Below are 23,607 nucleotides of genomic sequence, written 5' to 3'. Positions count from 1 at the left end.
CTGTCCTGCTTCCTGGTTTCCTTGCTGTCCCTGGAGCGTGGCCAGGGAGTTGCCTCTTGGGCTCTGAGACTTTGCATTTGTCACTTCTTGCCTGGGGCCTCCTCACCCAGAGCGTGTGGCTTGCTCTCTCCCTTCCTTCAAGTTGGCTTGGTGTTACCTTATCAGAAAGGCCTGTGCTTGGTCGTATCTGACTCTTTGTGAACCCATGGAATGTAGCCCGCCAGGCTCCTCTGTCCTTGGGATTTCCAGGCAAGAATAATGGAGTCGGTGCCATTCCTTCTCTGAGAAAGGCTGAGTCCCTCATAGAATATAGTCTCCCTCCTCTGTGCCTGCCCGCCCAGCTCTCTCCTCTTTCCATGCTGCTTTATTTTTCTTTACTGTACTTATCATCTGATCATTTTTCTGTTGGTCATCTGCCTCTTCTCACTAGAATGTGGATTCCACAGGTTAGGGGATGTTGTCTCTCCTGTTACAGTCTCCCTAGCCCCTGATTCTCTTGCAGAGCACATTCTCAATAAAGGTTGAAAGAAAGATGGAAGATGGTAGTGTGGAAGGGACTCCACATCCATCGGGAAGTTGACGGTTTCCTTCAGATCATAAAGTCAGTGATACTTTATCCCAGCCCAGATCTCCCAGATACTTCCACATGGCAAAGAAGTTCAGTTTCCTGGTTTTTTTTTTTTTTTTAACTGTTTATCCCAAACAGAAGAAGACTGCCACAGTTGGTAGCCTTGTGAGGTGCTTGTTTTTTTTTTTTTTTCTTTTAAGGTGATGGATCTCTGCTTGCAGAAGGGACTGATTTCCACCGGGGTCCCTGACTCCGTGTTCTGGGCTGCTCCTTTCTTCCAGGTCTTCCATTGACAGCGAGCCTGCCCTGGTCCTCGGCCCCCTGAAGTCTGTGCAGGAGCTGCGGAGGGAGCAGCAGCTGGCCGAGATCGAGAGCCGCAGGCAAGAGAGGGAGAAGAGTGGCGGAGAGGCCGGCAGTGAGGGGAGGACCAAGCCCCCTGTGCAGGAGATGGTGGACGAGTTGCAGGGCCCCTTCTCCTACGACTTTTCCTACTGGGCACGGTAAGCACCCATGGTGGGCTTTCCCTGCACGGTACCCCTGTTCGGATGTCCTTCCTTCTGGGGGGACAGGCCAGCCACATTGAAGTGTCTTAATTATTTTAGGTCCGGAGAGAAAATCACTGTCACACCTTCATCTAAAGAGCTGCTCTTTTATCCTCCTTCCATGGAAGCCACCGTCAGTGGAGGTAAATGTCAGCTCAGCTAACCAAAGACACAGCTTCACAACTGTTCTTTTCCCTGCCTTTAGGATTCTGTTCTGTGCTGTTTTATAGTGAAGTCATCTTCGTAAGGCATCTTCAGTCCCCGTTGGTGCATAGATGTTACTATTTGATGAGTGAGTGAGTGAGAGGTCTAAATCAGTAAACGTAACTCTCACTGTGCGAATTGGGGATCTTTTTGAAAAAGTACGCGCTTTTCCTTGATGTTATCAGGTTGACACCAGAAGGCAGATGAAAAGCAACAACATCCGTTGTTGAAACGTCTGACATATCTTCATGTATCTGAACTGTTCGTGATGTTTGTTTTGGGTTAGGGTGATGAAAGGGTCTTTTGGGGATGAGATAACCAGGAGCAGGTGGAATGTTTAGGCAACTTTTGCCAGCATCGCAGGTTCAGTAAACCCTGAGCATTTGTGTGTTTGGAAGGAGAGTGTTGAAGGGCGTGGCTGTCCAGCGGGCAGCCCGTCTGGGGCCGCCTTCCATGCTGGGTCCTCTGAGGTCTGGCTGCACAGGCTTTGACCTGTGCTACTGGCTTCTCTCCTCACCTGTGGTCAGTGAGGGCTGAGGATGAAGAGCCAGGGAAAGCCACCTTTGTTAGCTATTCCTGCTAACATTCCTGACAGGGCCGTTCATAAATGTTGAGAGGCTTGGGCCACTTGTAGTTACTGAGGATTCTGAGATAGTCAAAAGCCTCACTGGCGTTAGCTTCGAATATCTCAGTTTTAGGCCCTTCTTTAATGGGAAGCCCCAGTCTCTTCCTGTTTGTCTCTTTCCTGTGTAGAAAGCTGCCCAGGGAAGCTGATCGAGATCCAAGGGAAGGCAGGCTTGTTTCTTGAAGGCCAGATCCACCCAGAGTTGGAAGGAGTCGAGATCGTCATCAGTGAAAAGGGGGCGAGTTCACCCCTGATCACCGTCTTTACCGACGACAAAGGTGCCTATAGGTAAGCCCGTGACTAAGAACCAGTTGGTGGGACCAGTCGGGGAGCCCATGCTGAGTCAGACGGTAAAGAATCCACCAACAATACAGGAAACCTGGGTTCGATCCCTGGGTTGGGAAGATCCCCTGGAGGAGGGCACGGCAACCCACTCTTGCCTGGAGTGTTCTTGCCTGGAGAATCCCATGAACAAAGGAGCCTGGCGGGCTACAGCTGATGGGGTCGCAGAGAGTCGGAACACGACTGAGCAACGAACACTCCACGTTTTCAGTTGGGAAGCCCAGGGAAGAAGCTGGGGAGCCAGGTTTCCTGGGGGCAGGTGATGCTTCCTCTAGGATTTGAAGCAAGACATCACCAGCGTTTCTTTCTTTTATTCAGTGTTGGGCCCTTGCACAGTGACCTGGAGTATACCGTGTCCTCGCAGAAGGAGGGCTATGTTTTGACTGCAGTGGAAGGAACCATAGGCGACTTTAAGGCTTATGCCTTGGCAGGCGTGAGCTTTGAGGTAACACCGTGTGCTTTTAAAAAGGAGTTTTATGGAGTATAACAATCATACAATAAACTGCACGTAAAGTGTGTTATCTGACAGTTTCGACCCATGACAACACCCATGAACATACCACCACAGTCAAAATATGGACACATCTGTCACCCCTCGGAATTTCCTCAGACCCTTGGTAACCCCTTTCTCCTGGCCCTCCCCACCCCTCTGATCTGCCTTCTGTCACTGTGGATCAGTTTGCTTTTCTTAGAATTTTATATAATGGAATTATTCAGGCTGTACTCTTTTTACTCTGCCTTCTTTCACTTGTAATTTTGGAGATCTGTTGACTTCAGCTTGTGTGCATACCTTCTGGGAAGCATTTTAAGCTTTCATCCTTGCCTCTGTTCTCTGTCAAAGGACACAGACTGTTCTTAGAGTGGAGTGGATGTCTTTCTCTCTTCCCTCCCTCCTTCTTGGGAAGAAGCATGCTGTGTGATGGCCAGAGTGAGTCTGGAGACCCTTGAGGGCGAATGTTGTTGACATCGAGGCCAAAAGAGGAGAAACATCCCATCACATAATAAATTAAAATTCTGCATTGCAGAATGCCTTTTAAAACGAATGGGAAGATAGTCCAACTGGAGAGAAATATCTGTTCCATAAATAACACCCCCAGTTTACAAGGGTCTCTTAAAACCAATGAGAAAAAGACAAGCCAACAGAGAAAAGGCGAATCAAGGACATGAAAGGCCATTCACAGAGGCCATCCAGGTCACTCACAGTCACACGGAAACACTTGACTTCAATAGTGACTGGGCAAACGCAAAGGAAGTTACCATCGAAACGCTGGGTTTGGGGTTGTAGTTGTAATGATGAAGACAACATCCATTTTTTGGGCAGGCGTTTGTTTCCCACGCATAGGTAATTTAGGAGCTGGAGATGGTTACAGTCACCCTGGAGTTCAGCTCGGGGGTTTCTTTCTGAATTTCAAGTGCACACATCCACGAAGTCATTTCTACTCCTAGGAATTGACTGTTTGGAAAAAGAAAAAATTGTGCAGAGATACACATGCTTGGGGACTTTCACTTCATCCCTTCTTTTCCATCACAAAACTCAGAGACTGGCCCATGTGTCATGGTTTGCCAGCCTCTGCTTTAGAATGAGATGCAGCTCTTCTGAAACAGTGAGGCCGATTGGTGGGGACTGGTGGATGAAGGCAGTGGGGAAAACAGCTGAGGCCAGAGAAAGCGACTTGGCCAGAGGGTTCGGTGGCCCTTCTCCACCCCATTCCCACCCAGTCACTTATGAAATCCATCAACAGTAGCCATAGTGTTGATAAGATTTGTGTGGGCACAGAGAGTTCTGGAAGGCTGTAAAGCAAATTGTTTATACTGGTTACCCTGGGGGAGGAGAGGAGACCTTCTGACCTCTCCCGTAGGCCCCAGTGAATGACAATAAAAGAAAAACTAGCTGCTGAGAATTAACCTCTTGACACCTTCGGGGTTTGTATGAGTTAACCTTGCCCTGGGGTTCCTTTCTCACCCCCAGATAAAAGCCGAAGATGACCAGCCCCTCCCTGGGGTCCTCTTATCCCTCAGTGGTGGTGTGTTCCGTTCCAACCTCCTGACTCAGGACAACGGTATCCTGACCTTCTCAAACCTGGTAAGGTGCCCACTACTGCATCGCCTGCCCGGCTCCCCCACGAGTGCGCAAGGACACGGCGGCCGTGACTTGTGTATTGCTTGACAGCGTGAGAGCAGAAAACCGTTGTGGGGTGCCTCACATTTCCTTGGGGACCAGGCGTAATTAAGGATGGCTGTCACTAGAACTTACTGCTGCTGCTGCATGTTCCCTTCCGCACAGACGTCTTGTTTTCTGGTCACCCACTTGTCACTGAGACAGTGTCATTAATTGCCCTGGCCCCGCGGCTCCTGTCTTAAGTGTCCCTTTGTTTTACCACAGGATCTCATTGTTTATAATGCCAAGTCTTGTTCAGGGGCTGAGCTTGTGTTTCTTCTGCAAAGCACGCTCCCTGTGGGGTGGACAGCACCCGTTTTCCACAGAAGATGTAGTCTGAAGCCCTGAATGGTGGACACGTCAGTTGGCCATCTTGTCAACCCTGGGAATAGAGTCACCATTCCAGGGATGTCACAAACAGGCACAGAGGTGTAGCCGAAAGATCCCAGACTGGGACACGAAGTACGCGCACCTTCGAATCTTCCCTCTGCTACTTACTTGCCGTGTTGTCTCAGGCTAGTTACTTGACCTCTCTGAGCTTCAGTTGCTTCATTCATAAAGTTCAAATGTGATTTCTACCCTGCAGAGGTACTATAGGTGTGCAGTAATGACAGCTGGTGTTAGAATGGTAATTGCTGTCACTGTAATGATTTACTGTAGAGTTAGTTACCATCTCTGTGTGTCTGGGAAGCCTTGGGGCTCTTGGGGCCTCATTCTGTCCTCACTCCTTCATGACTTGAGCTGCTCCCTCTAATGCCACCCCTCGACTTGCAGCAGAGGCTCAGCTCGCGTTTGTGTCTTGGCAGAGCCCTGGCCAGTACTACTTCAAGCCCATGATGAAGGAATTCCGGTTTGAGCCGTCCTCGCAGATGATCGAGGTGCAGGAGGGGCAGAACCTGAAGATCACCATCACGGGCTACCGCACGGCCTACAGGTGGGCTGCCCCCTCTCCCGTCTCCCCCAGGCTGGGCCATGGGATCACTCACTTACTCTTTTCTCTTGGAACCCATCCCAGTCTTCAGGTTGGTTCTGTTTGGAAGACATGAGCCACGAGACACGAGTCCACAGGTTCCTGACTGCCACCCTTTTCTCCTAATATCTCCCATGAATGATTTAATCACAAAGCTCCTCTTTTGAAATTGGCCCGTGAAAACCTACTGAGTTCCTAAAAATTTTTATTTTTTTAAAACATTTGAAACATGAGTTAGATTTTGGAAAGGAGGAAATGATTTCACTTAAGGAAAACTTGGAAGTGTTGAAAAGAAGATATTCAGTGTGGTGTTTCCGTTCTGTCCTGGCCTCCCAGCCACCTAGGTGTTCCAGCATTTCTGAGTGTATTCAGAGATGGTTTATTCACATAAGTATTTATAATTATAGGCACACACATATGTATTTATATACATTTATAGAAGCACTTCAAGGTTGATTAATCAGAAGGAAGAGGTTTAGAAAAACGGACCATTTTCAATTGAATATAAAAATAGAATGAAAGGGGAGGTGATTTATTTTCATTTTATTGGATGCTTCATTATTTAAAATAAAGTTTAACAAAAAATACAATAAAGTATAGTGAAAGAAAGTTTAGCCTTTTTAAATTACGATTTTCTGGAACATCCCTTAAAATGTATGAGAAGAGAAATTGATGATAGGAATGGCCTGAGCCCTCTGGCAGGAAGGCTCAACTTGCAGTGATACAGCCAGAAGTGAGTTGTCTGGGTCATTTGGGGTACAGTCCTCCACTGAGCTATTTTGCACCGTGACTTTTTGGTAAATGCCGGACACTGTCCCTGGAATCTTTTGTGTGCATCAGAAAGCCCCGAGAACGTCGTGTTCCATTTCTTCTCTTGTCTCTCTAGTTGCTATGGTACAGTTTCTTCCTTAAATGGAGAGCCGGAACAGGGTGTTGCTGTGGAAGCAGTGGGCCAGAACGACTGCAGTATTTATGGAGAAGACACCGTGACGGACGAGGAAGGGAAGTTCAGGTTACGTGGATTGCTGGTGAGCCTTTGGATGTGTTTTGTTAGTGGATTTTTTTCATACTGGATTCAGCGGTGCCTGGGTTCAGTGGTGCCCCCAAGATGCTGGGCAAGAGGGTTGAGAAGGGGGCATAGGGCTCTGAAACTTCCCAATCCCTATCTTAACTGACATACTCAACGCTTATGTAGCTGACATACTGGGTTGCGGTTTTATGGCAAAGTACAGGTAGAAAACCATGGGTTTGGTGCATCTTTTGCCTAGAACAGGTGATCTAGCTTAGGCCAGCCTCTCAAATCAGATACCTGTGGGGCTCGAAGACAAGTGTGAAAGGTTGGAGTGGACTGGGTGCCCGTCGGGAGCAGTGTGGACTGTGGACAGGTCCTGGCCCACGAGAAGGGGCAGCTTCCACGCAGCTCCAGCTCTTCGTAGCCATGTGGGATGATAACTCAGCGTTGCCAGGTGATTAGAGTTTGTAAAAGAGGAGTCAGAAATTCACATTTCCACGTGACAACTCCTGATTTTTACACATTAACCACTAATTTTAAAAAAATAGGAGCTTCCCTGGTAGCTCAGATAGTAAAGAATCTGTCCATAATGCTGGAGACTGGGGTTCAATCCCTGGGTCAGGGAGATCCCCTGGAGAAGGAAATGGCTACCCACTCCAGTATTTGTGCCTGGAAAAGTCCATGGACAGACAGGAGTCATGCAACCATGGCGTCACAAAGAGTTGGACACAGCTGATCAACTAACACTTTACTGGGGCCATGCTGTCCTTTTCCAGAGTTAAGAAGACCATGTCCTGTGTCTAGGCATTTCCACTCACCGATGTTGGAAAGTCAGGGCAGGAGGTTGCTTGGTGAGCGAGGAGCAGTCAAGCCAAAGGAGGAAGGCAGGCTTGGGGGTGTCTCCTGGGGCCGTGCTGAGAATGTCTGACCTCATGGGCCAGCTGGGTGGGCTGTCTCTGGGGTCTGGCCAGCCTTACTGCGATGCTCCCTTCTCCACCTCCTCTGTCCTCGGGGAGGTCCTGCTCGCTCCAGGGAGCCCTACTGTTAACTCATCAGCACTTTCAGTGTGTGGAGTTGCCCCCTTGTGGCCGCCGACCCCTTCCATGGAAAAGGCCTCGGATGCTGGAGGAATAGCCTTGGACGCGGAGCGTGCTGTCACGCTGCCATCGCGCTCCCTGCTGTCCCCCAGGCCTGCTTCCCTTCCTCGTGGCAGTGGTTCCAGAGAGAACAGGTGGGCCGCGTGGAGGTCCCCCGCCCACAGGCCGGCTGCAGCCAGGACCCCGGGAGAGGCGACGGGTCCTTAGATCTGGACCATGTGTCCTCTGTCTCATGTGTTCGTGCAGATGCAGACTGTGACACCGCATCCTTAGTTGCCTTTCTGCCTGGGTTTGAACCCTGCCTCTGTCATTTCTTAGCTGTGTGAGTTCAGGGAGGTGTCCCATGCCTTCTGTGTCCATTTCATCATCTGTCAAGTGAGGATGAGGATCACGGCTGCCTTACAGGTTGGCTGTCTTATGAGTGGCTCCATACACACGGAGTGGTGCGTGGCGCACCGACTCCGCAAGTGGTTAAAAGCCAGGTCAGACCGCTCCTTTCCCAAGGTGGTCCGCACCAGAACTGCCAGCTTGGGTGAGTGTGCACAGCTTTCCTCGGTCCAAGTCACAGCAGAAGGTAGGCCTGGGGCAGCGTCTGTGCCTTTCAGTCTGCTTCTTCTCAGGTGGGCCCAGGGTTCCTGGCTCATCTCCCTCTCACGGTTGCAACAATTCAGATTCTGCATCACCCTGTTGATTCCCCCCAGAGTCTTAGTGGCCCATATATATTTTTCTGTTTTAAAAATTGGAGTATAGGTGCATTACAATGTTGTGTTAGTTTCTGCAGTACGACAGCATGAATCAGCTCTATGTATACATGTATCCCCTCCTCCCTCTTGAGCCTCCCTCCCACCCCTGTAGGTCATCTCAGAGCCCTGAACTGAGGTCCCTGTGCTATACAGCAGCTTCCCATTAGGGATCCATCTTACACATGGTAGTGTATGTATGCCAGACATGTGTTTCTAAACTCACCAACTTAACACATTTTATTTAACTAAACCAAATATAGTTTCCTTCTCCACCTTGATAGATTCACGTTTCAATTAATGCTCCCTCACACCCTCCTTGTAATAGGTGTTAATTCATTAGCACTTTCAATGCTGTGTGGAGTCGCCCCCTTGTGGCAGCCAGCACCTTCCACGTGCCAGGCCTCAGGTGCTGGAGGAATGAAGAGCCTTAGACGGTTCTCGTCAAAGGTTTGGACTTGCATTTGCCAGGCTCCTAGGAGACACCAGGCTAGAGAGCCCTGGTTGAAGATTTCCTCAGGATTTTGACCCCTGGGAGACTGCATTTCTGCAGCTGATCTTTCCGGGCAGTGTGTTTGGTGAGGCATTTTGGGTGAGAAGCTGCCTGAATCTTGCTGCCAGAGGCTGAAGGTGAACCGCTGAGTCAGCGGCCAGGAGCGAGGACCCGGGTGGTTGGGATGGGTCCCTGCCCTGCTGGGCGTGGGAGCGAGGGGGCAGTGCCCGCGGTCCCCATCTCCAGCAGTGCCACCTCCTTTTCTTCACACCTTGCTGCCGTTTTCTGAGGTGCAAATAGCTGTTGCTAATAGCTGTTTTGAACAAACCCAGTGCTGCCAGTCCTCACTGAGCTATAAAGTGAATTAATTCGTCTATTCAGTTCAGTTCAGTCGCTCAGTCGTGTCTGACTCTTTGCGACCCCATGAATCACAGCACGCCAGGCCTCCCTGTCCATCACCAACTCCTGGAGTTCACTCAAACTCATGTCCATCGAGTCGGTGATGCCTTCCAGCCATCTCATTCTCTGTCGTCCCCTTCTCCTCCCGCCCCCAATCCCTCTCAGCATCAGAGTCTTTTCCAGTGAGTCAACTCATCGCATGAGGTGGCCAAAGTATTGGAGTTTCAGCTTTAGCATCAGTCCTTCCAATTGGTGATCATAAATTTGACTTTTCTCAGCTTTAAAAAAAATAATAGTTTTACTGTCTTTGTAAAGGTTCCATGTGCTTATTATAAGATAGTTCAAAGCAGCATACTGAAAAGGACAGAATTTTGAAAGGAGAAGTAGATCACCCTTACACTCCCCTCCAGGACTCATGGTTAATGCAGAGGGAATGTTGTTTAAGATGCTGCTCTGCTCACACACAGAGAAGGTCACGGTGCACGTGAGTTTAGGAAACCGCGCCGTGTTATCCTCGCTGTTGTACAGATCAGCAGTTGCAGTCTCAGGGTTGTCCCCTCTTGGATACACACGGTCACCTTTGAACTCGGCCCTCGGCTCGACATGCTCACGTGTCATCAGGTTTGGTGTGCAGTTGGTGGTCAGAAGTTGGTTATTTTAGACATTCTCTAAACCCTGCTAGTATAAGTGATCTGTCACCCTTTGGGGAAAGATGCAGATCTTTTAACAAATGTGTAAGAAAAAGAAAAGTTCAGAAGTTGACAAATGGTGGGTTCATTTAGACTATTAAAGCCTTTCATAAAGCTGAATTTTATCTGATATGCAGCCTTCTGAGAAGTTTTCCTTTGAACTCGTATGTCTTTCTCTATCAGAATTGCCACCAGCCCACGTAGCAATGTATAAAACAAACAACTTTATTTCCTCAAGGCAGTTTGTTGTTGTTGCTTGTTGTTTAGTCGTTGAATTATGTCCGACTCTTTTGTGACCCCATGGACTGTAGCCGGCCAGGCTCCTTTGTCCATGGGATTATCCAGGTAAGAATACTGGAGTGGGTTGCCATTTCCTTTTCCGGGGGATCTTCCTGACCCAGGGATCGAACCCATGTCTTCTGGATTGGCATGTGGATTTTTTACCTCTGAGCCACCAGGGAAGCTCTTCGAGGCAGTTAACTTCCCTCTGTTGGAAAGTGTCTTAATGTGCTGGCTTAGAACAAAGTGCTTTACTGTGGTCTGCTAAAAATGATCTGAGTAGATAATGTGCATCCTTCATGTGTGCAATGTCAACAAAAAAAGTTTTTTAGAATAGTGAGTTTTATTTGGGTAAACATCATATGTCCCTATACATTTGAGGAATAGAATAAAATGTATAAAGAAGAAATCTGTTGTAAAAAAGGAAAAATTTCAGATCCCACTTCCCAGAAATAATACCCCTTTGGGAGTGCCATTCCAGACACCACTCAGTACATACATACAGGTGGAGGGGAGGGATGGACAGCAAAAAAGAATGATTTTATCTTATTTATTAAACAAGAATAAGCTTATCTTGTTTGGAATTTTGAAATCAGAAACCACATTTAATTTTCCTTGGGTAGAAGAAGCTGAATACGGTTTGAGGGAATTGGAAAACTTCAGAAGAAGGTTTCTACACCAGGGTGCTTTTTCGAGGAACTCTGAAGAAGGGTGATAGGCCTGCGTCCAAGGTGGGACAGAAACTTGTCCACCAGATGGGGGCCTGCAGGCAGAGCAGGCTCCAGCCAGGTCTCAGGTGACAAGCCCTTTTCCAGATAAGTGACTCCCGCATTTGTTTGCAGCCAGGCTGTGTGTACCACGTTCAGCTCAAGGCAGAAGGCAATGACCACATCGAACGAGCCCTCCCCCACCACCGGGTCATCATGGTAAGACGTGGAATTCTTCAGCAGAATCACTGCATGATTGCATCTCTGATCAAAAATCCTGGAGTGTTCCTCTGGCTGGCTGCCTTTCATCTGTTTTGGGGGGAACTTTACATCCTAATTAAGGGTCCTCTCAGAGTAGTGTCATCTTTACAAGCAGCGTCTTCTGTGGGCTTTTAATGAACAGCAGTGCTGTCTTGCATCCAGAGCAGAAATTTGAGCTGTTGTTTCCCCACTTCCCCTGCTAGCTCTGATCATTATTCTACAAGTTGAGGATCTTAAGGTCTAAGTAGCATTTTAGATCAAGGGAGGGTAATAAAGGGAACATGTGCTTCATCAGTGACAGGGCCACTGATGTTTCTTATCTTCAGGTGCCCTTGTTCTTCCCACCAAAGAGAGTCTCTTAATCTTTAAGATCATGACTCAGCTAACTGATCCCTAAATAGGCAGCCCTCCAGTTCACAGGAGGTGTCACTGGCATCATTTGCAGTGAAGTTTTTTCCCATGGAATACGTCTCATTTGCTAGACCAGAGGATTTGGGACCGGACAAGAAGCCAATGGTGGCTTTATTAGGTGGCATGAGGGATAAAGATTTGCTCTTGAACTGTGGTGTTGGAGAAGACTCTTGAGAGTCCCTTGGACTGCATAGAGATCCAACCAGTCCATCCTAAAGGAGATCAGCCCTGGGTGTTCTTTGGAAGGACTGATGCTGAAGCTGAAACTCCAATACTTTGGCCACCTCATGTGAAGAGTTGACTCATTGGAAAAGACCCTGATGCAGGGAGGGATTGGGGGCAGGAGGAGAAGGGGACGACAGAGGATGAGATGGCTGGATGGCATCACCGACTTAATGGACATGAATTTGGGTAAATTCTGGGAGTTGGTGATGGACAGGGAGGCCTGGTATGTTGCGATTCATGGGGTCACAAAGAGTAGGACATGACTGAGTGACTGAACTGAACTGAGGGATGAAGATTACGATGGGTACAGAGGCTGGTGGGCCATTCAGGACTTTTGGCCTAGACAGTGAGTTTTCTTGATGTCTTTATGGCATTTAGCATTTTAAGTGGTTGTGATGGCTACATGTTATTTTATATTTTCCTGCCATGGGGATTCAGATCAGCGTCCCAGGCAGTCATGTGAACTATAGCCCCACAGATGAAAAGGTGACTAATGGGGGCACATGCCCACCCCAGGGAGTGTGGGGGAGCTGGGGCTTGACTCCTGCCAATTCCTGCTAGGCAAGAACATCCTTCTCTTTTTCAAGAGGCGCTAGGAAATCTGGCTCTTTTAGTATGAAATATCTTTTTTAAAATGTTGATAAGTCATTACAACTTAAGGAAAAAAGTACTGTCTTTGTCAGACAGCATGTCCATGGCCAGATGTCACCCGTCTCCTCTCAATTTGGGACCTTAGACTCAGGCTGCTCGAACAGCAAGCTTTGCTCCCTGAATGCGAAGGGAAGTTGCTAGGAAATAGAGCTCTGGGGATGTTACCTGCTGGAGCAGAGGCCCTCCTATTCCAGCTTCCTTGGCTCCAGCTTGCTTTCTCTCTTCCCAGGTCGGGAATAATGACATCGATGATGTGAACATCATAGTTTTCCGGCAGATAAATCAGTTCGACTTAAGTGGAAATGTGATCACTTCCTCTGAGTATCTTCCTACATTATGGGTAAGGCCAGCTGTTGATGGTTAACGGGCTCTGTTCTTTCTGGCTTTGAGACAAGAGGGAGCAGGATATCCAGGCCTGTCTAGCGCTTGCTTTAGCTGAGGGTTGAGGCTGAGATTAAGAATCTTCAGTCCCAGCATGTATCTGGTGGAATGATTGCCGATTGCTGGAGAAAAAACACGGTCTGGTTTCAGATGAGTTTTGCCAGCCTTGTGTGTCTTTAGAAGCATCACAGTAGAACCCTCATAAACGAGCAGTGTGATCTGGGGTCTAAAGCAGAGAGATGGTTTTAGGGCAAAGCACCTGGTCACTTTCTAAATTCTATGCTAGGTGCGTGTGGCAGGCAGTGGACTCAGAGTCAGATGGTGGTGGAAACAGCCAACCTGGGCTGGAGAGAGAGAAAGGCCGCCAACAGAGCACTAAACTGCTTCTGGAAGCAGCCAGGAACCCAGCGCAAAATGGGAATGTGTTTGGAGTTTAAGGCACAGCTGTGGGGTTGAGGTGACAGTACATGGTGGGGGCATGCCAAGTGAACAAGGCTGGCGGTGATGACATTAGGTGACCAGGCTCTCTGGGTCTCCATGGGGACAGCAGCGATGCCCGCTTGGGAGTCAGGGTTGGTGACGATGTACGTGAAGTGCCTGCCCCACGCCTGGCATGTTACAGATATGTTAGAAGCTGTTCTCTTTAATGTTACCACTACACTAACAGGTTTTTACTATTTTGAGCATTAACGTAAGTTGTCAGAATCTTAAATTTTGAAATTTTAACATTTTGAAAACTGTCATATCACTGGTGTCTCAGATGCCTTAGGAACAACCCGTCGGGGGAAGACGGTTGCCCTTTCAAAGATCCGAGTTTCCAGAGTTCCTCTCCCCTAAGAGATAAGCCATCCCAAGGTGTCGAAAATGCGGTGTTTATTGCGTTGGAGTTTTAAAAGCACGCCCTGCTTTGTCTCTGCTCTCCAGGTGAAGCTTTACAAAAGCGACAACCTCGACAACCCGATCCAGACGGTGTCCCTGGGCCAGTCCCTCTTCTTCCACTTCCCACCCCTGCTCAGGGACGGCCAGGTGAGCCCGCTCCCCTCGCGCTGTCTTTGCTGGAATGACTCCCCTTTTCTGCTGCAGAAACTTAGTTTTCCCGTTTTTCCCCTCATGCCACCTTGCTGACACGGTTGAATCAGAGGAGGTGGAGCTCTCTAGGGATTTTTTTCCCCAGAATTAGCTCTTTTTCTGTTAAAAATAATATGCATTCATCATGCCAGGAGATTGGGGAAGGAGACGGAAATCCGACATAACCTGTCATCCAGAAGCAACTGCTGTTAACATGTCAATAGGTTTCCCTTTGACCTTTTTTGACGCGTGTGCATGTATGTATAAATATAAAAACACATATGTGTTTGTTTTAGTAATACAAAGCTGGGACTGTTTTCTACATTTTCTTGTAATCTGTGCTTTTCAGTGAAGACTTTATCACCCATGCTTTCTCACGCATGATATTTGATGACTGCACAGGAGGTCATGATAGAGAAAATACCATAATCTATTTAACCAAGGCCTTAACATTCATCACTTACTGATGACGGGATGTTTGCCATCAGCTCTAATTGCACAGACCCAGCTATTGTGGCTGCCCCGGTGGCAGCAAACTTTGTAGAAAACTTGGTTCCTTTTGGGGACTTAGCCTGAGAGCGTGAGTGGTGAGCCTGTGTGGTTCCTCCCCTGGTTTCCTGCCACCTGCCACAGGGATGATCCTCTGGCCCTTCCGCGTGTGAAGTGGCCGTGAAATAACAAAGCAGGTTGTGACAGTCTGGGGCCTCCTCCCCACTGCTCCAGGCACCCTTAGTAATTGAGCCACTTGCGGCAGCACAGCAGTGTGGACCCAGGCTCCCTGGGGCTCGCAGCCTGCTCGGTACCTTACCAGCTGAGTGACCCTGGGCATGTCACGCTTCCCTTCTTCGGGCCTCTCTCCCCCATCTGTGAAATGGGGCAATAGTCCCATCTTGTCAGTGGTTGAGAGCATACGCCTAATGTGCTCACAGCTCTGGGCCCCTGGCTGGGACTCAGCACGCAGGCCCGTGACGGTGACCAGGACCTCTGCAGAGGACACTGCATTCCTAGAACTCACCAGCTAATGAGCCAAGAATCGTCCCTTGGAAGTCAACCTTGCTTTGGATGAAAAACAGTCTTCCTCAGTTTGACCGTGTGTCTCCCTCATCAGAATTGAGTCATCAGAACTGTGTGTGTTTCGTGAAGTCATGTTCTCTAAGGACCATGTAGCCGCCATGGTTGGATACACTTATAAAGACGAGCCGCGGGCTCCAAGCGCCTGTTCGGAGATGGCAGGGTTGTGCGGCTGATGCTGCTGGACTGGCCCGCTGAGGCTGCCACGTGCAAGTTAGTGACCTAGGCGTGGAGGTGTAAACTTGGGGGTTTCTAAAGGAAGCACGGAGTCCTTTACGTCACAGTCATGCATTAGGAGTTAGTTTGCCCCAACTGCTCTTTGTGAAAACCGTTCCCCCCTCCTTGTGCACAGAATTACGTGGTTCTTCTGGACTCCACGCTGCCCAGGTCCCAGTACGACTTCGTGCTGCCGCAGGTGTCCTTCACGGCTGTGGGCTACCACAAACACATCACCTTGGTCTTCAATCCCACGGTGAGGAGAAGGGGGCTTCTGGGCGTGGAGTGTGAAGGGGTTCCAAGGTGTCACTGAGTGCTTTTCAGACCTCCATCCGTGTGGGGATTTGGTGGGAGTCCTTGTCCCTGGGGTAGAGAGAGGCGGGAGGCTCGTGTGTAGGGAGCCTGGACTTGGATGTGGCCCTTCTGCTGGTTTCCGGCTTGTGCCTGGTGACTTGGCCTCCACGATCTTACGCTGAGTAGAGGGCTCCTCCTCTGACCCCAGGAGGGAGCACTTGTCTCGTTCACCTCAGCAGAGACTGAGGAGGTGACAGACGAGCACGTCGGGAACTGTTTGTCTCCGTGTGGAGGCGCACGCAACCCCAGGAAGGAGCAGTACCTCCGGGGAGGACGCCAGGGCTGCAGCCTGGACATTCGGCAGGACGCCTCCCGGCTCCGGGGAGCGTGTGGGCAGCCCAGGCGGCATGGAAGTGCCACCAGTTGGGGCCCAAGCGAGCAGGCCTCGTCCCTGCTGCCAGGAGTGTGGTCCCACTTCTGAGACTGTGGGAGCAGAGCCCCGTGCCAGGGGAGGGAAGGCCTGGGGGTCCTCATCCCAGTCCTTCACGGGGAGGTGGCTCGCTTCCATTCTTCTGGTGGCTCAGAAAGACTGAGCAGCTTACCGGGGGGTGCTCCGCAGAGCCAGGTTTGTCACGTCCCAGCCGCCGGCGGGGTGGCTCAGCACCGTACGCTTATGAGGGTCGTCAGGGCGCTTCACTGCACCTCGTGCTGAACGTCAGTACTGACAACCGCATTCCTCATGTGTCACCCAGTATTTCACACACCTCGTCATTCCCCACAGTAGGTGCTGTTTTTATTATCGCCATTTTATAGTTGAGTCAACCAAGTCTTAACGTGAATGCCTATGGTCACACGGGAAGACCCAGCCTGGAGCCTGGACTGCGGTCCTCAAAGCTTCACCTCACAGTTGCTCTGCCTCTCCCCACTGACTCCAACTTGCTCTCAAGGATTTACTTTGATGGAAACTGGTTTGGGATCTAAGACAAGTCAAAAAATGTGGGGGCAGACAGTTAGGGATCCTGCTGCTATTCTTCTGTTTATTAAGGGAGCGTCTCGCTCGGGCTGTTGTCTTGGGTCAGAGGCCCTTATGGTCCTCCTCCTTCCTGCGTGTCCGCAGATGCTTTGCTCTTGGGACCTCTTTACACTGTTAAAATTAGTTGCGAATCTCAAAGACCTTTGGTTTGTGTGGGTTATATGTATATCTATCATATTAGAAATGAAAACTGAGCCATGCTGAAAACACAAGCATCTGCAGGCCACACGTCCTGTTACCTGTCAGAGTGAGGACATCCCAGGTGCGGCCTCTGGGAACGTCCCCGGTCCCGTTGTAGGAACATGAGAGAAAGTGACACACGGTATCTTCACAGTGTAATGCGAACAGTGTGGGCTGTGCAGATCTCCTGACAGAAGCTCCCGGGCTGCACCTTGAGAACAGCTCTATGGCTTGTTAACCTGTTTTATCATCATCCGAAAGTTCTTTAATTTGTTTCCATTGTCGAGGTGGAGTGAGCTAGTTGGGATATAGGTTTATTTGCCATTACAGAAACCCAGCACTTCAGGGCTTTAGCAGGAGGGAAGGTTCTGTCTTAGGTTGACCTTCTGGGAGTTGTGCGGAAGCTCCTAGGTGTCGTGCTCCTCCTCTCCGTGGCTCTGCCGTCCTCCAGCAGAGGAGGATGCCCTTCCTGGAATGGCACCGTTGGCTAGAGGCTGTCCAGTCAGCAAGGAGGAAAGGCACACGCAGGGTACTGCCTGGGTGTGGCACTCGTCACTCCTCTTCCTGTTCTGTGCCCAGAGTTGGTCCCGGGGCCCCACCTGGCTGCGAGGGAGGCTGGGAACTGTGTTCTGTTCTCACTGGCCCAGCTGACAGCCTGGCCTCCCCTGGAAGGAAGGGTGAGCGGCCCCAGGTCTCCAGCACTGCTTCGGGTCTCCAGCACTGCTTCACCGCCTCACTGGGTGTGACCTCTGGCACTTGCTTGGTGCTCACTGTGTCCCCGAGTCTGGAACAGCGGGTTCTCGATGCCTCCTTAGAGGAAGGAGTCCCTGGGTGTGGCCGGGGCTCAGCAAAATGAGACCCTTGTGCTTTTCAGCCACAGGGGTCCCCTGCCGCCCGCGGCTCTTTGTCTCCTCAGTGTAGATGGTGGAGGATCCGGGGTGAGGAGCACCTCGTTCTTAGAATGTGGTCATTCCTGAGCTTTGGAGAGCAAGCGAGGGCAGTTTGTGTGGCAGAGGATTCACTTGAGATTTAGTTGTGTCACTTCAGTTACTTCTTTTGGGTACTGAGTGTCTGGGTCACGTGGGTGCTAGGGGTCTTGAGGAGGCCGGGCAGGTCTGGGCTGTGGATGGGGTGCTGGCAGAGAGCTGGTCTGGGGTGACGGTGCTCCGGGTGTTTGCAGAGGAAGCTGCCCGAGCAGGACATCGCCCAGGGATCCTACATCGCCCTGCCCCTGACACTGCTTGTTCTGCTGGCCGGCTACAACCACGACAAGGTAGGGGTCCCGAGCCCTCAGGGCAGCAGGTGTGTGTGTGGGGTAGGATCCCTCACAGCTGGGATGTGGCCGGGGAGGAATGTCCATTGTTACAGAGGTGACCGCACTTCATGATAATGGTTTTTTAGCTGGGTCCAGTCCGACTCTTGCAACCCTATGGACTGTAGCCCAGCAGGCTCCTCTGTCCATGGGGTTTCCCAGGCAAGAATACTGGAGTGGGTTGCTATGTCCTTCTCCAGGGGTTCTTCCCAACCCAGGGATAAAACTCAGGTCTCTTTAGGTCAACACCAATGCCAAGGCCTCCTTTCAAGGCTAGAAGCCTCTTGTATCCCTCCTACCCCTTAACCCTGAAGTACTTCTGGGTCTCTGGTGACCCTCTCTAGTACAAAGACCTGTGCTCGACTGGCCTGAGAGCACAGAACGGGTGGTGATGGGCCTGGGCGAGGGGTGCTGGGGCAGGTCGGGGGCAGGGATTTTGAGGTCCTGCTGGACAGAAGTCTTCTCCTGGAGCCCTTCTCTCTCATACCCTCTTTCTTCCCAGCTCATCCCCTTGCTGCTACAGCTGACAAGCCGCCTGCAGGGAGTCCGAGCCCTTGGCCAGACGGCCTCTGACAACAGCGGCCTGGAAGATGCAAAGAGACAAGCCAAGAAACAGAAGACAAGGCGGACATGAGGGTTCTCCCTCGGGACAGGCCCCTGGCGTGGAGGACGCATGTGACTCTTGTCATCAGCTCCGTGGGCACAGCCACCCGTCAGCCTCCCCTCCCCGGCCCCGATGTGACACCGTGAAGGGACCCTCCTGTCACTCTGCAGAGCACAATTGATTTTCTGAGTCGAAGATAATTTATTGTTTTTATTTTTGTTAAAGAAATGTTTAAGCTGTGCTGGTGGTGTGTGAATGTTATCCGGAGTCTTCCAGCTTCATGTGCAAAAAGAATTCCAGTAAATGGGTGTCTAGACTCCCAAATCAAGCTCCTGTTGGACTGACCCTCCCCTAACGTCCCTGTGCATCTGAGGTCCCTGCTGGAAACCGCACAGCCTGTGTGTACTCCTAAGAGGGTGTGTTATGCGGTCAAAAGTCAATAAAGTGGCCCACTTGTTTGTGTTGTAGCTCATCTCGGGTGCAGTCCTTGAAGGACCCTGGCCTAATGCTGGGGTCACGATCGAGCCACCTGGAGGGACGCGTGCGTCCCAAGGTGACACGTGGCAGCTGGCTTTCAGCCTCAGTGACAGGAAAACGGGAGAGGTGGTGGGGGTGACGGCCTGAAAGGCCCCGCCTTGGTTGGGGCAGGGGTGATGGTGTGAAGAGCCCCGCCTTGGCTGAAGGAGTCCGAGAGGCACCCCCTCTGTGCTGTGGGGTCACGCGTTCACGTCTCTAGAGAAGCCGGAAAAACTGAGTTTTCTGTGAACTCTTCCAAGTTTTAAATGTTAACGACAAATTCAGTTTGTAACTTCTGGCCAAACAAAATGCATACGTAGGCTGTGTGAAGCTTGAAGGCTGCCAGTTTGCATAAGGGATCCACAGGAATTCTCAGCATTTGAGCAGCATTAATTTCATTCTTATGGGAAGTAATTAAATTACATTGGAAGCAGGGACATCCAGCCATCCAACACTTACTGAGCTCCACGTGTGACAGGCACCGGGGCTATGAGACGAGCAGAGCAGACAACAGTATAAACTTCAGAAGCTGGATGAGGACGAGCCCCCCTCCCCCCACCCCCCGTGTTGTTCCTTGTGTCCCTAGCGCTCCGTGTGGAGCGGGCACTTTAGAAGGAACGAATGAACGAATGCGTGGATAGGCGAGGACGTGGACACGTGGCACCTGCTCTCAGAGCGCACAACCCATCCATCACTGGGTGGAAGACAAGCCGGTCAGTGGACAGGGCAGGGCGGAGAGCCGAAGGCTTCCTCGTGGAGGAGGCTCAAGTGGCCACAGGGGCACAGAGCAGAGGTCAGGTCCCACTTGAGAGCTTAGGGAAGCTTCCCCGGCACGATGTTTAGGCTGAGTCTGGAAGGACCTGGAATGGAAAGAGGAGTAAGGCAGGAGGTCTTGTTGGGTGCCATGACCAGTGAGGACAGTCAGCTTGAGGATTTCTGGGCTCCAGGGGGCCTCCCCAAGAGCTGCTGCATTTCCATTCCAGCGGCTATTGGGCTCTTGGCCATTTCACAGGTATTACTTTTTCACTGTGGAAGGAAGTACACTCTTGGAGATCTGGGAGAGACGAGATGCATAATCCATTTCTTGGAGTGTTTTCTAACTCTTCTTCCAAGTGGACACCCAGAAACATGCCTTTTAAATGTTAATGGGGCTTTTTATTGATGCAGTGTAAAGGTTAAGAGCTCGTGGAAGATACAACTAAATGTCAATATGTTCCATTCAGTTCCAGACGCTGCCATGAAGGGGCAGTCTTCCCCTGTCGCTGCTGCAGGTCACCTTTCTTGCCGGTGGATCTTCTGAAAGGGCTCTGTTCCTGGAAGAAGGCTGCTGCCTTTCTCAGCCCCTATGGAAGTTTGGCCTGTTCCCTGTGATTGTTTTCATTATCTGGCAATCTCAGGACAACTCCCCTGTCCCCTCTTTGAGGTGTGAGGATGAATGGATAGAGGAGTTTAAATGCAGCAAAAGTTAGACAGATTTTTTTTTCCCCTGAGAAATTAAAGATGTCTTAAATGACGGGTCCCTGAAGAACTCCCTTGCTTGCACCTTTTTGCTTATTAAAGTAGCCCAGCCTCAGTGAGGATGCCCCCAAAGACTGACAGACAGGGAAGTGCCATTCTAAGGGTCCGGCTTCACCTTAGTCTTCCCTGGGCTTCCTTTGTTTGGAATGTTATCATCCAACCAGCAAGGATGGTTGGACGTGGGTGGGGGGTGCTGGAGGTGGGCATGGGGAGTGTGTAGTGGGCAGGGGCTACCAGAGAGAGGTAGGGGGAGGAGGTGGTCCTCGTGCTCAACTCTCAAGGGTCTGTGTTCAACTCTTCGAGAGACAATTCATGAGATTAGGGAAAAGCGAATGATTACCTCCGTGAATGACGAGCAGTGGTGGAAAGGAGTGGTGACCATGTGCCGGGCACCACACTGAGTCCTTTCATGCGTGACATGCTGGGTCTTCAGGACCTTATGACATGAGCATGTTTTTAACTCTGCCTTACAGGAGGAGACTGAGACTTAGAAATGTCACAGCCACTAAGTAGCGGAGCTGGGGTTTGAACCCGGGTGCAGGAGGTCTTACCCGCTGTGCTCAGCTGTCTCCTGCCATGCAAAATGAGATGGGGCATTTTTGTGCCAGCTTGGGGATAATTCAGGTGTTGAGAAAGAGAATGTCATATGCCAGAGATGTGGGCATGAGCTCTGATAAATTTAGTCAAAGCACAGTGACATGTAGCCATGTGTGCAACGGAGAGTCAGGCCTTTAACTTTTCCTTCAGCATTGTTTCTAGAACCAGAGTTACACGGCTAAATGCTTAAACCCAATTCCCCAGCACAAATCCAAATCCAATGGGCAGCGTTCTCCCTTTCTTCAAAAGCTGGAGCAAGCTGATGAGGAGCGTTGGGAAGGATTCTGGGAACAAAGTTTGTGTGGTTCCATTCCATTCTGTCTAGGCTGAGTGCTCACTGCGAGTGAGGACTGTGTCTCAGCCATCCGCAGTTCCAGGCCCTGCACACAGTGGGGCCCTGAGGAAGGGAATCTGCCTCAGATTGACTCCCCCCAACAATCCCCCAGTCTTTTCATATGGGGTCCCCTCGCACACTGAGTCAGGGCTGGACTCAGACGTGAGTGGTGATGTGTGCCTTCTCAGATGGGGTTATAAAGGGCATTGCACAAACAGATGAATGGATAAAGAAGATGTGGTGCGTATGTATACAACTCAGCCATAAAGGAGACCGAAATAAGGCCATTTGCAGCAACATGGATGCAGCTAGAGATTATCATGCTAAGTGAAGTAAGTCAGACAGAGACACAAATACTGTATGATGTCACTTACATGTGGAGTCTAAAATATGACACAGATTATAAGACAGAGACGGAATCACAGACAAAATAGACAGATGGTTGCCAAGGGGAAGAGTGGGAGGGAGAGGGATGGACTGGGAGCTGGGTTGGCGGATGCAGACTATTACATTTAGAATGGATAAACAACGAGGTCCTAATATATCGCACAGGGAACTAAACTGAATATCCTGTGATAAGCCATAGTGAAAGAATGTGTGTAACTGAGCTACTTTACAGCAGAGATTGCACAGCATTGTAAATCAACTATACTTCAGTAAGGGCTTCCCAGGTGGCTCAGAGGTAAAGAATCTACCAAAGCAGGAGATGCAAGAGACTCAGGTTCAATCACTGGGTTGGGAAGATACCCTGGAGCAGGAGATGGCAACCCACTCTTGCCTGGAGAATTCCATGGACAGAGGAGCCTGGTGGCCTCAGTCCACGAGGCCACAGTCAGGCAGGACTGAGCAACTGAGCACACAGCATACTTTAATAAAAAAATAAATAATAAAGGGCTTTGCACTCGCCATTTTGTTCCTGGGGGAAACCAGCGGCCTTGTATGAAGATACATAGGCAGCCCCCTGGAGAGCTGAGGTCCCTGGACAGCAGCCAATCCTATTTGTCAGCCAGGCACTTCAGGGGCCTTGGACTTGGATCCTTTAGCCCTGGTCAAGCCTTTGTATGACTGCAGCCCCAGCCAACATCGGACTGCTGCTGCTTCAGAGACCCTTTCAGAAACCTGCCCAGCTGAACTCTTCTCAAATTCCTGACTCAGAATCTTTGAACGTGATGTATGATTGTATTAGGCCTCTAAGTTATGGGGTAATTTGTTATGCAACACTAGGTAGCTGGAACAGTACTCAATAAAGGTCTATCATCAATGGACAGTGACTGAGAGACCTCCAGTAAATCAATGTATTTCTACCTGTATTAGTCAAGGCTATTTTCATTTCAAGTAACAGGAGTCCAACTCCAACTAGCTTAAGCAAAATGGGGCATTTCACTGCCAGTGTAGTGGAGAAACCCAGGAATGTCTGGCTCCATTTGTGGCTGCATCCAGGGTCTGTCTTAGCCTCCCAGTTCTGTTTCCCTTTGTGAGTTGACCGTGCTCTTCCCTCCATCAAGGCTCTATGCCAGCTCTCAGTGCTTAGCTCTGAAAGAGCCCTTTGCTGGAAACCGACCGACATTGAAACCAGGTCCACGGCTTCTTGCTCAGGCGTGCTCTGCCTGAGGCAGGGCAGCTGTGGGGAGACTTCCACTGTGAGTGAAGTTTGGGAAAACTGGCTTTTGACTTCTGCCTGTCCTGCTTCTATAGAAGGTGGTCACCCTGCAGCTTTGGGCCTAAATCATCCCAATCTGCAGGCCCAACAGAAGGAGAATTCCCAACCCACAGACCCTGTGTCCATCTAGGGAAGGTGAAGGACTGATGGGCAAACTGCAGGACCGCAGGGGCCTGGCCAGGCCCCAAGCCACAGCTCCATCCACGCCATGCGAGGCTCCCGCAGAGGGGATGTGCATTTCCCAGAGAAACAAGGGATCCCGGGTGGGCAAAACCAATAGAAGTCAGCTCTGCTCCCTTCGCAACAAAATGATAAGGTCACAGTCACTTATCATTTCTGGCTTTATCTTTTCATTAGCAAATAACCATGGCTTTGTTACAACATGCCCAGGGGAGGGAAGAAGCTCATCTTCCTGTGGGCCTACTGTGTGCCAGGTCCCAGGTGGGAAGG

The 23,607-nt window shown here is 50.3% G+C and overlaps 1 protein-coding gene across 1 annotated transcript in view; it reads left to right on the top strand.

The window, feature by feature from the left end:
* The window catches only part of LOC129545406 (BOS complex subunit NOMO1), a 55,733-nt gene extending 36,729 nt beyond the window's left edge, over positions 1–19,004 (top strand). The window contains exons 19-31 of the mRNA XM_055409560.2: positions 850–1,068; positions 1,171–1,253; positions 2,068–2,227; positions 2,600–2,726; positions 4,251–4,364; positions 5,246–5,373; positions 6,296–6,437; positions 10,961–11,044; positions 12,603–12,713; positions 13,679–13,780; positions 15,246–15,365; positions 17,797–17,889; positions 18,431–19,004. Of these exons, the coding sequence (XP_055265535.2) occupies positions 850–1,068; positions 1,171–1,253; positions 2,068–2,227; positions 2,600–2,726; positions 4,251–4,364; positions 5,246–5,373; positions 6,296–6,437; positions 10,961–11,044; positions 12,603–12,713; positions 13,679–13,780; positions 15,246–15,365; positions 17,797–17,889; positions 18,431–18,562 (1,615 nt within the window). The 3' untranslated portion in view covers positions 18,563–19,004. The remainder of the gene's footprint in view (positions 1–849; positions 1,069–1,170; positions 1,254–2,067; positions 2,228–2,599; positions 2,727–4,250; positions 4,365–5,245; positions 5,374–6,295; positions 6,438–10,960; positions 11,045–12,602; positions 12,714–13,678; positions 13,781–15,245; positions 15,366–17,796; positions 17,890–18,430) is intronic.
* Positions 19,005–23,607: the final 4,603 nt, after the last annotated feature.

The sequence above is a fragment of the Moschus berezovskii genome, chromosome 27, assembly GCF_049115385.1.
Source record: "Moschus berezovskii isolate FMDL1 chromosome 27, NW_MosBer_1.0, whole genome shotgun sequence".
Taxonomy (NCBI): Eukaryota; Metazoa; Chordata; class Mammalia; order Artiodactyla; family Moschidae; genus Moschus; species Moschus berezovskii.
This window is presented reverse-complemented; position numbering and strand designations above follow the sequence as displayed.